This window comes from Ambystoma mexicanum, chromosome 2q, assembly GCF_040938575.1.
Source record: "Ambystoma mexicanum isolate Mex_15411 chromosome 2q, UKY_AmexF1_1, whole genome shotgun sequence".
Classification (NCBI taxonomy): domain Eukaryota; kingdom Metazoa; phylum Chordata; class Amphibia; order Caudata; family Ambystomatidae; genus Ambystoma; species Ambystoma mexicanum.
Genome location: NC_090924.1, coordinates 226,397,852 through 226,410,930, shown reverse-complemented (window position 1 = coordinate 226,410,930; position 13,079 = coordinate 226,397,852). Strand labels below are relative to the sequence as shown.

General features: G+C 43.2%; 1 protein-coding gene across 2 annotated transcripts in view; it reads left to right on the top strand.

The window, feature by feature from the left end:
• UMOD (uromodulin) overlaps positions 1 to 13,079 on the top strand; it is a 248,946-nt gene that overhangs the window by 154,410 nt on the left and 81,457 nt on the right. For both annotated transcript variants that reach the window (XM_069647169.1, XM_069647170.1), the window contains 2 exons: positions 4,408 to 5,205; positions 5,901 to 6,005. In XM_069647169.1, coding sequence (XP_069503270.1) covers positions 4,408 to 5,205; positions 5,901 to 6,005 — 903 coding nt within the window. The remainder of the gene's footprint in view (positions 1 to 4,407; positions 5,206 to 5,900; positions 6,006 to 13,079) is intronic.

Here is a 13,079-nt window from a genome sequence, read left to right as displayed (position 1 = left end):
CTGATCGGCCTCCAGCGCCAATTAGAAAACTTGGCTGCCTATACTCGAGCTAAAGACCTCACAATCAACGTATCTAAAACTAAGATACTGGTGATGGAAAAAGTGAAACGGCCAAAAGAAAAACTGACCTGCTACTTGGAGGGGGTTGCACTAGAAAAGGTACACAACTTTAAATACTTGGGAGTCTCCTTTGATTGCTCAAGCATTAACGCAACCTTGCAGTGCACCCTAATGAATAAAGCAAAAAACCTGGCAGCACAAGCCCGTGCGATGGACAAGAAATTTGGACGCTTTTCCCTGTTGCCGATGATCAGATTCTATTGTGCAAAAGTGGTTCCCTCTCTCACCCACGCAGCGGAAGCTCTTCCACAAACGCGGGCGCACCTCTGGCGCACCTCTGGCCCACGTTAGAGGGTTACTTTTGGCGTACGGCATTGGGCCTGCCGAAATCAACATCTATGCTACTAATTAGGAGAGAGCTAGGCCTCCTTTCTCTTGGAGGGACCACAGAGATCAAAAACATGATGTTTTACAGGAAAACGCTGCTCTCGGACTGTTCGCACCTACTAGCCATAATACGATCGGAAACCTTGGGCTCGCACCGCAGCGTGTTAAAATCCTGGGAAGAAGCCTGTAAACTGAAACTGTCAGAAATTAATTCCTCGGAGGCCGAGCTCATCCGAAACCCGAAAAAAATAAAAAAGAAAATGGGTGAGCTCGACTGGATCAAGACCTTGGACAATACAGTAAAGGCAAAATCAGCTAGACACCTTCTGCCTTACCAAAGTAAACTAAACATGGTTCCAAACTACCTGAGCAAGTATCCTAGCAAATCGGCCAGAAATTTGTTTTTGAGAGCACACCTAAATCTTCTGGAAACCCAGGAGATCTCAACACTCAGAGAGCTAAGTAACTCAGACAAATGCCATTTCTGTACAAACGAAGAAGAGATTGAAACCATACGCCACCTGCTACTTAATTGCCCGGGGACTAAGGCAATAGGCAAAAAGTTTCTGCTACCGCACCTTTCGTCCTCCTACACTAAGGAAGAGGATCTATGGTGGGGCCGTCTAATGAGTGGAGAGAGGACTACTTGGACAATCGCCACCACACAGACTCTTAAACACATTTTGGCCCTTTCAATCAAAGCTAGGTCCATAAATCAACTAAGCTTCCATTGTGATGCACTGTGACGCAAATTAGACTTTCTTTTCTGCATTTACACTCTTCTTCTTCGCATATACATTTTTATTTGCATATACGCTCTTCTTGCATTTATGTCTTCTTCTACAATTCTTTTGCAAAAATCATTAATTTGATTAAATCTAGTAAATAAATTTACAGCCTGAACAGTTTTAACAACCTCATTTGGCCCCCATCCATTTTTTCTTGCAGTACCCAGGCTTTTCACAGATATTTGGCCAATGCATACTGCAGCAACCTTCAAATACTGGCCGGATCACTTCTTGGGGTGGCCTGACTCTTTTCTTCATACCTTCTGTAGAGCAGGTCTCAGCTGTTTTTCCCAAATTCCCCATAGACAGAAAAATTGAAGAGAAAACATATAATGACTGTTGGTTACACACACACATACAGGAGTGGATCCCTGTACCTCAGGAGCTTAGTGCAATTGGCTGTCATTGCCCTATATTGGTGGAAACCCATTTTGAACTGTATGTATAAACTTCTCAACATAGGAAGAGTCATTGCTTCAAAGTAGTCCTCCAGCTGCCAGATTGCCCTAATCACATAATGCTCCCAGGTCATATAATATATAATCTTCCAGATTCCCAGAAAAAACATATTTAGGAGGTATAGGTCAGACATAACTATGATTTCATGAGCATCCACAAATTGTCCATATCTTGAGTTCTTAGCTCTAGTTTGACTTACTTTAACCAAGCCTGACTCTGAATATTGTACAGGGTTCGGAACTCCTAGAGACGTGTGAGGTACAGCTCTGTGAGGGATTCATTAACTCTTGCACCTAAAACAGCAGAGATCTTAGCACAACTATGGACTCCAAGTAGGGTGTACCAAACTTCGTCTTCGAGTAAGTATTCGGCTGATTTCCGGCTGAAATAAAAAGCTATTTTACTCCAGGTGAATAATTTCTTGCTATTTGGCTAGAGCCTAATACTTTTGGCCTCATAATAAGTTGGGCGGAGTTCCGGTGGTTACCATAATTGCCACTTGGTCTGGCGGAATTACAGCCAGATTACAAGTAGTGGTGGCAGAGTAAATCCCCATTTTTTCAGGGTCCCTTCGAATCTATGCTGCTTTCACAGTGGCGGAATTACCACAATAGTCGTTTTGCCAATTTTTCAGTGGACATTGGAAGGATTTATCTCCAGAATGATACTGCCCACTTTAGTGCCATATTCATAGCATGGCGGTGTGGGAAACGTGTTATCTCCAATTTTGCCCTGCACCGCCACACTTGTAATGAGCCCCTTTCTCTTCTCATTTTAATGCATGCAACAATTCAGAGCTGTAGAGATGGAGTAGAGACCGCAACAGGAATTGAATTACACATTGTCTGAATGGATTTTAGATGAAACATAAGACTAATGGAAAGAGGTTGTGGTGGAGATAAGAGAGAGGTCAACTATGTGTCCCTACAGGAATTGCCTATAGAGATACTTGAAGACTTCACAACAGGTAGTGGGGACCAGTAGAGACGAGGTTGTTGGTTATTTGTGAGGCAGAGTGACATACCCCACAAGAGGCCTTTCAGAGTTAACTAATATTGGAAAGTCTACCCGGTGGGCCAGTCTGCCAGAGGGAGCATAGAGTGATGGCTTCATAGAGGCCTAATTTCTCCTGATCATGGTTTTTTTCTTTCAAACCTGAATAACATAAGGACTTTCAATGTCCATTCAGAAATAAATAAAATATATTTCTAAATAAACCGCAGACAGTATTTTGCTTTCTCTACTTTCATCAAGATAGTTTCAAGCAAATAATGTTTCACTTCTAAACAATTGGGCACTTCTGTTTGGCAATCTGGACTTCTCTAATCATTTTCATTATCTCCCAAAATCTAATTGACACTTATTACTGAGCCCACTAACTGTTTAAACCCATGCAATCTCCTTTTGTTTGGAATATGTCTGATGCCCAATACAATTGGAAGAGATGCTTTACTATTTTCATTTGTAGTCAAGCTGCTTCTGCGCCATTTCATTTTTGTTGCTCTCCATTTAGCCGTTTTGAGAAATATTGAGTACCATTTATTTTTTCATTTTAAATAATGCAGTGACAACAGAAGGAATTTCGCTTTAGAAAACCGCTGATCACAAAATCAAATTCAAATATTACCACTGATGCATGGCTGGAGAATACATACATATTTAAGTAGATATTTGGTGATATCAGGTAAACAGTTCAGTGAACTGGAATTGCCCATTTTCTCCAAAGGGTGAATTTGTATCACTGTTGTCAATTAATTTGAATGTCAAATTAATACACAGGCTAGAATACCTCTTCACTATAGTTAACATAGCTTTGTATCACACAAATACAAATAGACACTGGCCCTAGCTTGGTCTGATGCCCTCCAAAAACATACATTTTTGTGAACCTCTTAAAATGTAGGGCAACTAAGCCATTCAAGCCACAGTTATGCTCTTTAATATGAGTGCATGCATGGCATTCGGAGTGTGCGTGCTGTTTATGCCAGAAGAAAAAGGATCACTCAGTTTATTAAGGCACCTTCTATGCACTGACCTTTGCACAATTGACCAAATTGTGAAGGTCGATTGTTACATATATGCGGGGGAAACCCCCGCAACCTCCATTATATATATAACCAATATATATATATTTATATATATATGCAGTCAATTGTGCAAAGGTCAATTCGGACCCTTGACATTCAGTCAATTCGGTCATTCAAACAATTGTGTTTGAACAATTTGGGTAGTACCCTTAGAAATAGGGGGGCCCAAAGCGAGCAACTCTCTGGCAGTCGTTGACTTGTGTCCAGTGCAGTGCCTTAACACGGCAGCTTATTTGCTTTCTCACAGTTGTCAATCTAAAGTGTGAGCTATCATGCCAATATTTGCCAGTCCTTTATTTTAAATATAAAAATAATTTAAATATATTATTAAAGAAAAACTTCAACTGGTACTTACCCTCTTTTATTCCGTGCTCAATAAAATATATGTGACATAGGCATTGTAAATGATATGATATGATATAAGTCATTTATAACGCGCCTGTACACCCGTGTTTCTACCACAGTCTAGAACTTTTGTATATGCTCCTTTTGCAAAAAATACCACTCGATATAATTATGTTGACCCAAAGCTCAAATGCCATGCACCTGTATTGTTGTCTGCTATCTACGATTCTCTGATACTCTTTGGCACGCACTAACACATGCACATGTTCGTGTTTTTTCAGCCACAGCACGCTGCTCGGACTGCCACAGCAACGCAACCTGCGAAGAATACGTCGGCGTCCAAGAGTGTGTCTGCAAGGACGGGTTCATTGGTGACGGCTTCAACTGCTCGGACGATAACGAGTGCGCTTATTCCTGGTCCAACAACTGCACAACTGGCTACTGCGTCAACACGTTTGGCTCTTACACATGCAGATGCTCCCCTGGCTTCATTTTAGACTCTGGCAACATCTGCAGGGACATTAACGAGTGTTTACGATCTGACTTAAACAACTGCCACCCACTAGCCACCTGTCTAAACATCTATGGATCGTTTGTCTGCACCTGTCCCCCGGGGTACTTTGGCGATGGCCGTGTATGCGAGCCTAATGAATGCACTGCAGTGTCCTGTGGCCCTGGGAAAGACTGTCTTAAAATGGTTGGATCCTTTTCTTGTTTTGACCCCTGTCTGAATCATACCGTACTTAATGAATTCTGGAGAAGTAGCTCATACGGACCTGGGGCATTGCCTCTCAATTGTGACAGTACAAAAAAAGGCTGGTACCGGTTCACGGGCATAGGCGGTGTACGTATGCCAGACACATGTGTCCCACAATTGAAATGCAGCACGCATGCTCCAATGTGGGTGAATGGATCGCATCCAACCCTCGAAGATCGAATAGTCAATCGCACTGCCTGTGCCCATTGGTCGTCGGGCTGCTGCACGTGGTCCACCTCGATTCAGATTAAGATGTGCCCCGGTGGATTCTACGTTTATAACATAACCGGGATACCAGCCTGCCACTTGTCATATTGCACAGGTAAATGTAATGGTATCATTTCCAAACATATGTACAGCCCATTACTTAGAAGGAAAAAAAAATAAAAGAAATAGTACTGCTACTGACCCACTCAACCCAAATGTCTTCTAAGTAGAAGCAAAACAATTTAATTATGCTGGGGAGTTTTTCTGCTTTTTCTAATGACATATTTCCCAAAGTTAATTACCCATGAAATTGTCGCGGAAGAAAAACACAGAGTGGCTTCATTGTGAAAATACTTGATTGTATTGAGACAAAAATAAAATACTCTTATATACACTTACATATACAACACATTCCTAGAGACAAAAACATCTATTAGTGTCATAAACAGAACAGCATAAAGGGCAATTCGAGTCTTGAAATTAATGTGGTTGTAAAAAAAAATAATATTTTTCAAAAACACAACATGAAACGTGAACACAAGATATCTAATAAATAGACCTATGGTTTTGCACCTGAATGGTGCTTAAAACATCAAATTGTGAGAAACATCCAGATTCTAAATATCTGGTGCGTAGAGTTTTCTTAACTTGCATGCTTGATCATGAATTATTCAAATGTCGAGAAAGTTCTAATGATCATACATCTGCCTGGTGAGTTTTGCAGGAAAGAAAGAGATCATTCTGATAATCCTATGCCTAACATAGAAGACTGCAGCGCGATAATTCACATGTTTCTGTGTTACAACTCAGATCCCTTCTACCAGGAAAGTCAATGCTCTTGCACTGCCGACGAGGAATGCAGAGAGGTGAATGGTGTCTCGGGATGCTACTGCAAAACTACTAACTCAAGCACAGGTATGCACATTGCTATCGCGTTTCAAGAATCAACGTATTTCAACCTACATCTATAGAAAGCAGAAAACTGATCTTAAATGTTACCACAAGTGCTGACATGTAATTTAACTTTCCAAAGTGCTCCCTGCAATTCAGACATTGTTGACATAATATGTTTCCCTTCAACGGGTGGGAAAGATGCCATTTCCATCTTGCGCATTAGATACGACTGCTGATGACCGAGTTTCTTCAGTGTTGAGTAATTCAGTTGGTTGGGTGGTTCATTGTTTGGTAGTTCAGTGTTGGGTGGTCCATTGTTTGATAGTTCAGTGTTGGGTGGTTTATTGCTTGGTAGTTCAGTGTTTGGTGGTTCATTGTTTGGTAGTTCAGTGTTTGGTGGTTCCTTGTTTGATAGTTCAATGTTGGGTGGTTCATTGTTTGATAGTTCAGAGTTGGGTGGTTCATTGCTTGGTAGTTCAGTGTTGGGTGGTTCATTGTTAGATAGTGAAATGTTGGGTGGTTCATTGTTTAGTAGTTCATTGTTTGGTGGTTCTTTGTTTGATAGTTCAGTGTTGAATGGTTCATTTTATGGTAGTTCATTGTTCGGTGGTTCATTGTTTGGAAGTTCAATGTTGGGTGGTTCATTGTTTGATAGTTCAATGTTGGGTGGTTCATAGTTTGATAGTTCAGAGTTGGGTGGTTCATTGCTTGGTAGTTCAGTGTTGGGTGGTTCATTGTTAGATAGTGAAATGTTGGGTGGTTCATTGTTTAGTAGTTCATTGTTTGGTGGTTCTTTGTTTGATAGTTCAGTGTTGAATGGTTCATTTTATGGTAGTTCATTGTTCGGTGGTTCATTGTTTGGTAGTTCACTTGTTGGGTGGTTCATAGTTTGATAGTTCAGAGTTGGGTGGTTCATTGCTTGGTAGTTCAGTGTTGGGTGGTTCATTGTTAGATAGTGAAATGTTGGGTGGTTCATTGTTTAGTAGTCGATTGTTTGGTGGTTCTTTGTTTGATAGTTCAGTGTTGGATGGTTCATTTTATGGTAGTTCATTGTTCGGTGGTTCATTGTTTGGTAGTTCATGTTTAGGGCTTCAGAGTTCAGTGGTCCAGTGTTGCCAAGTTCAGTGTCATGTGGTTTCTTGCTGAGTAGGTCAGTTATTGGCTGGGAAAATTACCTCTCAATTAATATCTACGTGCAACAAAATAAAATGGTGAATATTTTGTACATTTCTGATTATTCTGAGAACCCAGTTGGATTTGGTATTGCATGGCTCCACAAGCCCAATGCTAGAATTCAAGAATTCAAAATGTCTTCAGGAGGTGAAAGAACAGCTAAGAGTAAAGGTTGCAGATGAATGTAAGGTCACTAGTCGAGGGAAAGGTAATGAACAAATGACTTAGCTAACATGCTTGCTCCAAATGTGTTAATTAAGGATATATTCAAGTCTCTAGTAACACAAGTAAGTAAAGAAGAATGATAGAAATTTGGTATATGTACAAATACAATTGTTTTATTCTCAATAAGCAGCCAACATGTGTTTTAACACTGGGTCTACATCACGGCAGTGAATGTGGGGTTTTAGCCTGAAAATTGAGTGAAATTGTATATCAAATACGAATAGTCCACTACCCAAAATAATGTAGCTAATAGCTCCTAAGTTAGTTTAAGCATATACTGCAGATTATGGATAAGACTTGTACTTCTTATATACCATTAAGTCCTTGGGCTTCTTGTTTGGAACTACTCCATTGTGTGCGGTGGTAAGAATCGGATTGCCCTATCGGCCATTCGGCCCGTGGCTGCACCGAGATCATGATGAGGCACTGAGGGCCAGTTCCTAAAGCCCACCCTCGCCGGACGCATAGGTTGCAAAGGATATGTAACTTACAGATCCTTTGTGGCCCCGCCGGCGCCGGCCCGCCGCATTCATCAAAGAAAGGTAACACACAAGTGTTACCTTTCTTTGATGAATGCAGCGTGCCGGCGGACAAGTGCTGCGGCCCGCGTCACCATGGCGCCAGTGTTACAAAACACTGGGAGGGAGCGGCAGGGCTGGGCGGGAATGCCTCAGCCCGGCCTGCTCTCTCCCACTGATTTGTATTACAGACTGTCTCACTCACTCTAAGCTCAGAAGCTGCTCTCCACCGCATGCACGCTGCCAGTTCTGCCCAAGTCTGCAGCACCATTCTAGGGCCACACTTGTCTGCTGTGGACTCTGTTACAATGCAGGTGCTGCAGCGAAATGTATGTGCTTCTTCCATCTCTCACTCTCTGTCAAGTAAGTGAGAGATATTTTCCTTCTGTTGAGATCAGGAATGATACCATTTATTTCCACTATTGAAAGCAAAGATGGAATCTACAAAAATACAAATCTGGACCAAACATATGTGTTTTTCCTTTAATAAAAAGGACATATTTCAAAACGTATCACAGACCATGAGACTGACTGTTGGCATTGTCAACTGCTTGTTGTAAAAATGTGAATGGCGTAGTGGGCGGGGCTTTCAGAACCTCAAATGCGCATGTTGTTTCAAGATAACAAGACAAATAGCAAACGTGAATAGCTGTGGTCATCTCTTTTGTGAAAACTGTAGGTCAATATCATTCGTTCTTTTATAGGGTCTCAAAACTCTGCAGTGACATGTTGTTGAAACCTACACATTTAGGACTCTCTGCACCCCAGTTTCCATCTATCCGGTTATCTCTGTGCTGCTGGGTCCAAGCGGCAACATTAGTTCATTGGAACCTTTCTGTCTGGTGCTAACTGAGCACCCAGTGAAAGGTACTGATCCCACCAGCCATCTCAAATAGTGCCTCACAAAAGGTTTTTACAACAATCACAACTTTCTTATGAATACAAAAGCAAACAAGATGTTTACGCAAATGTCCTGTTTGTGATAGCCTCACAACATTGTGGCTTGCCTGGGGTTCTCAAAATATAAACGTCTGTCACCCATAATGTATAAGCATGGGAAAGGTGCTTGCCAGGCACTGCCATAGTGGTATTAAATGGCCACTGATGGAAGCAGTTGCAAAATGGTGTGAGCACGTGGACATCATAGCAGTGCCTGGCAGATGCCTAATACTTACACAAGCAAAAACTGTTGGGTTTGCCAATTATTTTTTTAACATGACTTCAGTAAAGGACGCACATAAGTGCTTATAAATCGAATGGCTGAAGTCAGAACTGGTTAAGACATTTTTGTTACACCAGTAGCACATTTATATAATCAATTAAGCCATTAACTCTCAAAAGACTGCTTTGAAAAAACACTGGCAGGCCCTTTGAGTGCAATGTTTAATGGTTAACGCTTGATTGAAGCAAGCTCAAAGAGTTCCCATGAGGCAGTGTTTAGGGAGGAGAGGGGCGGGTCAGGGCGGTAATGGCCATAGGGATTAGTATGCCCATGGACAGTCAATCAATGGTTGACTAAATACCCAAACAACATCTACATTCTCAGGGCCTCATCCACCACCCAAAGGTCTCAAATGTGCTTATAGCACATACTGCTGCCATCGGACTCACCTGCACTCCGAATGACGCTGGACCTGCGTCCGCCAAGCCCCCCAGCCCCCTGTCATGCAGTCGAACACCCACCATCTTGTCCCAAAATATCACTCACCAGCACATCACACATGCAGGCTGCTACCCACATGCAACCAGAAGCTCTGCAGCAGCATGGCACACAGCACGAGACAGGGCCCCCCATCATGACAGTAAAGTCATGAATTGAGGCAATTCATGGATGATGGTTTGAGGGCCACTTTTCTGAGGCGAGGGGTGGCCCACTTATTTGAGGCGAGGGGTGGACCACTTTTTTTTGCGTGCCCAGTCCTATTTCTTGTCCCAGTCCGACCCTGGCTGTGGTGGAGCATAGGGAAAGGGTTTGTGTTTCATGTTGGTTAAGCTTGCAATGATATTAGTGTCAACTATGCACTTTCCAGCTGGTGGGGCTATGAATACCTTCCACGGATTGACGTGAGTAAGCAACACAGACACAAGGTTAGCTTGAGAGTAAGATTGAGCCTAATTCTCCAAAGGCAATGATATACGTCTATGGGAAATTCAAAGAGATCTGAAGAAGAACACATGAGATGTTTCGTTACTTCCGAGTCAATTCATGCCAAAGGACAAAGCAGCATTTTTTTGTAGAGGCAGAAATTGGTGTGCCAAATGGAAACACTTCATCCACAGCAGGAACATATTTGTGTTATATTACTAGATATGTGTGTGCTACTACCCTATTTCGAATAAAATGGAAATCATACAAAACTCAGGCACCAGCAGAAGCTTAAGTGTCCCCTTTCCACCTGGGAAGTCTCACTGAGGAATCCATTGACACTGTAGTCAGCGGTTCCCATTGTTCACTGCTGCTTATCTCATCCAGAAGAATAATCTAGGCCTTTGCAATTGGCCCATGCACTATCAGTCATTGGGCACATTCCATGCTTCCTCCTGATAAACAGGTTTTTCAGGGAACCCAGATCAGCATCCAAATAGCTATGGAAGAAAACAACAATTGACAAAGTTTGTGGTGAGTCCAAATGTAGGCATGCTAAACTCAGAAATGGTATAGGCTAGAACCCCTATCTATACAGAAATGCCAGTATGTGCCCCAGAAGCTCCCACACATTCTCAAACTGCTACACCCTCACACCACCAACAGCAGTATCCTAGAGAAGGCCTTCAACATCAACACACCCAGACAGACAGGCGCACAGACAGTTTAGAAAATCTCTCTGCACACTAACCTGCCTCCATCAGCCACAACTTCATCACACTCCACAGCATAAACATTCTCCATTGCTGACACTTGTCTCACACACCGATCTATTTCAACATCTTTGAAAAGTTCAACACAAAGGGTTGTAATAGCATCCATCTACAAGAGTGGTCACAACATCATCCACAAGGCCTCACTTAAGAATAATATGCTTCTCTGCATGCCACTCACTCACTCACTCACTCACTCACTCACTCACTCACTCACTCACTCACCACCTTGCAGCTCATCTACTTCTCTCCTGCCTACAACAATGAATTATTAAGCAACTTCACCCACAGTACATACAGTACCTCAGAGACTTAAATAATCCTGACACCTCACCTGCCAAAATTATTACCATCTGACTCAAATCATGCCACATCACAAACACACACACTGAAAGTGAAACACTCTGGATCACATAATGTCATCAATTCCTTCTCTTTCATGTCTGCAACCCATCCTCCTCAGCTAAACGAAGCAGCTAATGCTTCCTTTTAGCATCACACCCTCCCAACTAACAAAGATTAGTCCAAACTCCCTCCTATTCCCACCACATAATTCAAGAATGTCCATATTGACTCAGCACATGATGCCCTAATATGACTACCCAGAGACTTTTTAAATGTTACAGCACAGCCAAATGTCAAACTAGTGACCATTCAGGAGTGGTGCACCACCAATGATCTCTGCCTTAATGCCAGTAAGACTGAGATTCTGTTCATCGGCACACCCACCCCCTCCTTTCCTGCCACTCTCTGGCTGACCTCTCTTGGCCCTCTCCCTTCTCCCAACTGCGAGGCCAAAAACCTGGGGGTCATCTTCGACTCCACACTCTCCTTGTCTCCTCACATCTCTGATGTCTCTAAGAATTCACACTACCAGCTGCACCTCCTCAGAGGTATTTTTTCTTTCCTCTCCTTCCCCCAGAAGCTCACTGTCTCCAGAGCTCTGCTTCTCTCTAGGCTGGACTACTGCAACAGCCTCTTTCTAAATCTGCCTGCTTCTACTCTCCGCCCTCTGCAACTCATCAAGAACAGGACTTCGAGACTTTTCCTTGGCCTCAAGCCCAGGGATCGTATCTCTCCAGGACTGAAATCTCTGCACTGGCTCCCAGTGGCTGCGAGGATTAAGTTCAAAACCCTCTGCATTGTCCACAAGGCCTTTTGGGGCCTGGGGCCTCAATACCTCCAACTCTCCCTTCCTAAATATCTTCCTTCTCGAGCCCTTCGCTCATCTACCTCCAACTCCCTCAGGGTCAGTCGCTTCTCCAAGCGGTAGATCTCGCTCTTCAGCAGGCGCCTCCCTCTGGAACAGCCTCCCTGCCTTCATGAAACTTGAGGAGAATCATCTCTGCTTCCGGAAGCACCTTAAAACCTTCCTCTTTGCTTCTGCTTTCTCACCCCCTCTCCCATGCTGAATTCCTGGCTGAAGATGCACTGGTTACCTGGCCACCATTCTGATCTCAGGCCCAGACCCCGCCAGCTGCACACCTGCACTGCCTCACTGGCAACCCCCGCACATGGGGACTGTTTTCTGCATCCCTTAAAGTCCCCCTACCTGCAGTCATGTCTGCTCTTACCGTGCACTTGCCACCAGCTGACCGTTTCTTTTATTTATCTTATTTTTCTAGTATCCCATGTACTGCACTTTCCCCTCCCCCTTCCCTCATGCGCTTTCCCCTCCCCATGCACTTGCACAAACTGAAAGACACCTGGCCTAGTAAGATTGTTGCCTGTCTTTCCTCGGTTCCCCCTCCCTTGCCGCGTTGCGCCTTGAAACACTTGTGTATAGGCACGTTATGAATGCCATATCATACCATATATCATAGGCCAAAAACAAAATATGTTCTGTGTGAAATACCACATACTTTACATATCCCCCAAAAGTATTAGCTCATGCTCAAACAAATAATGTACCACCTTTAACCAATTCTTCTACGGCAAGATAGACATAACCACAGCCATACTGACATCTCAAAATCACCAGTCTCCAAATCACTGGACTCACCCAGAGCTTCCACACCCATGTCAGATCCAGAGTCCCCAGGGCTTTACCCCAGTGATGTTTAGTCTTTGCATGGAACATCTGGCTATTCCACTGTCCAGTCACGATATATCGGTTCAGCATTGGACCCACAATACAAACCTCTACTTCAATGTGTCTTTCATCAGTGGCATGAACAGCCTCACACTGTTCCTGGATGCCATCCGAAAAGACTTAAAGTGATTGCAACAAAGGCAAGATTCATCCTCATCAAAAGGGCAACCCTTAGCTGTTACCAGAGGATGGGTTAACTACAATGCACCTGAGCGGCTTCCCCCCACG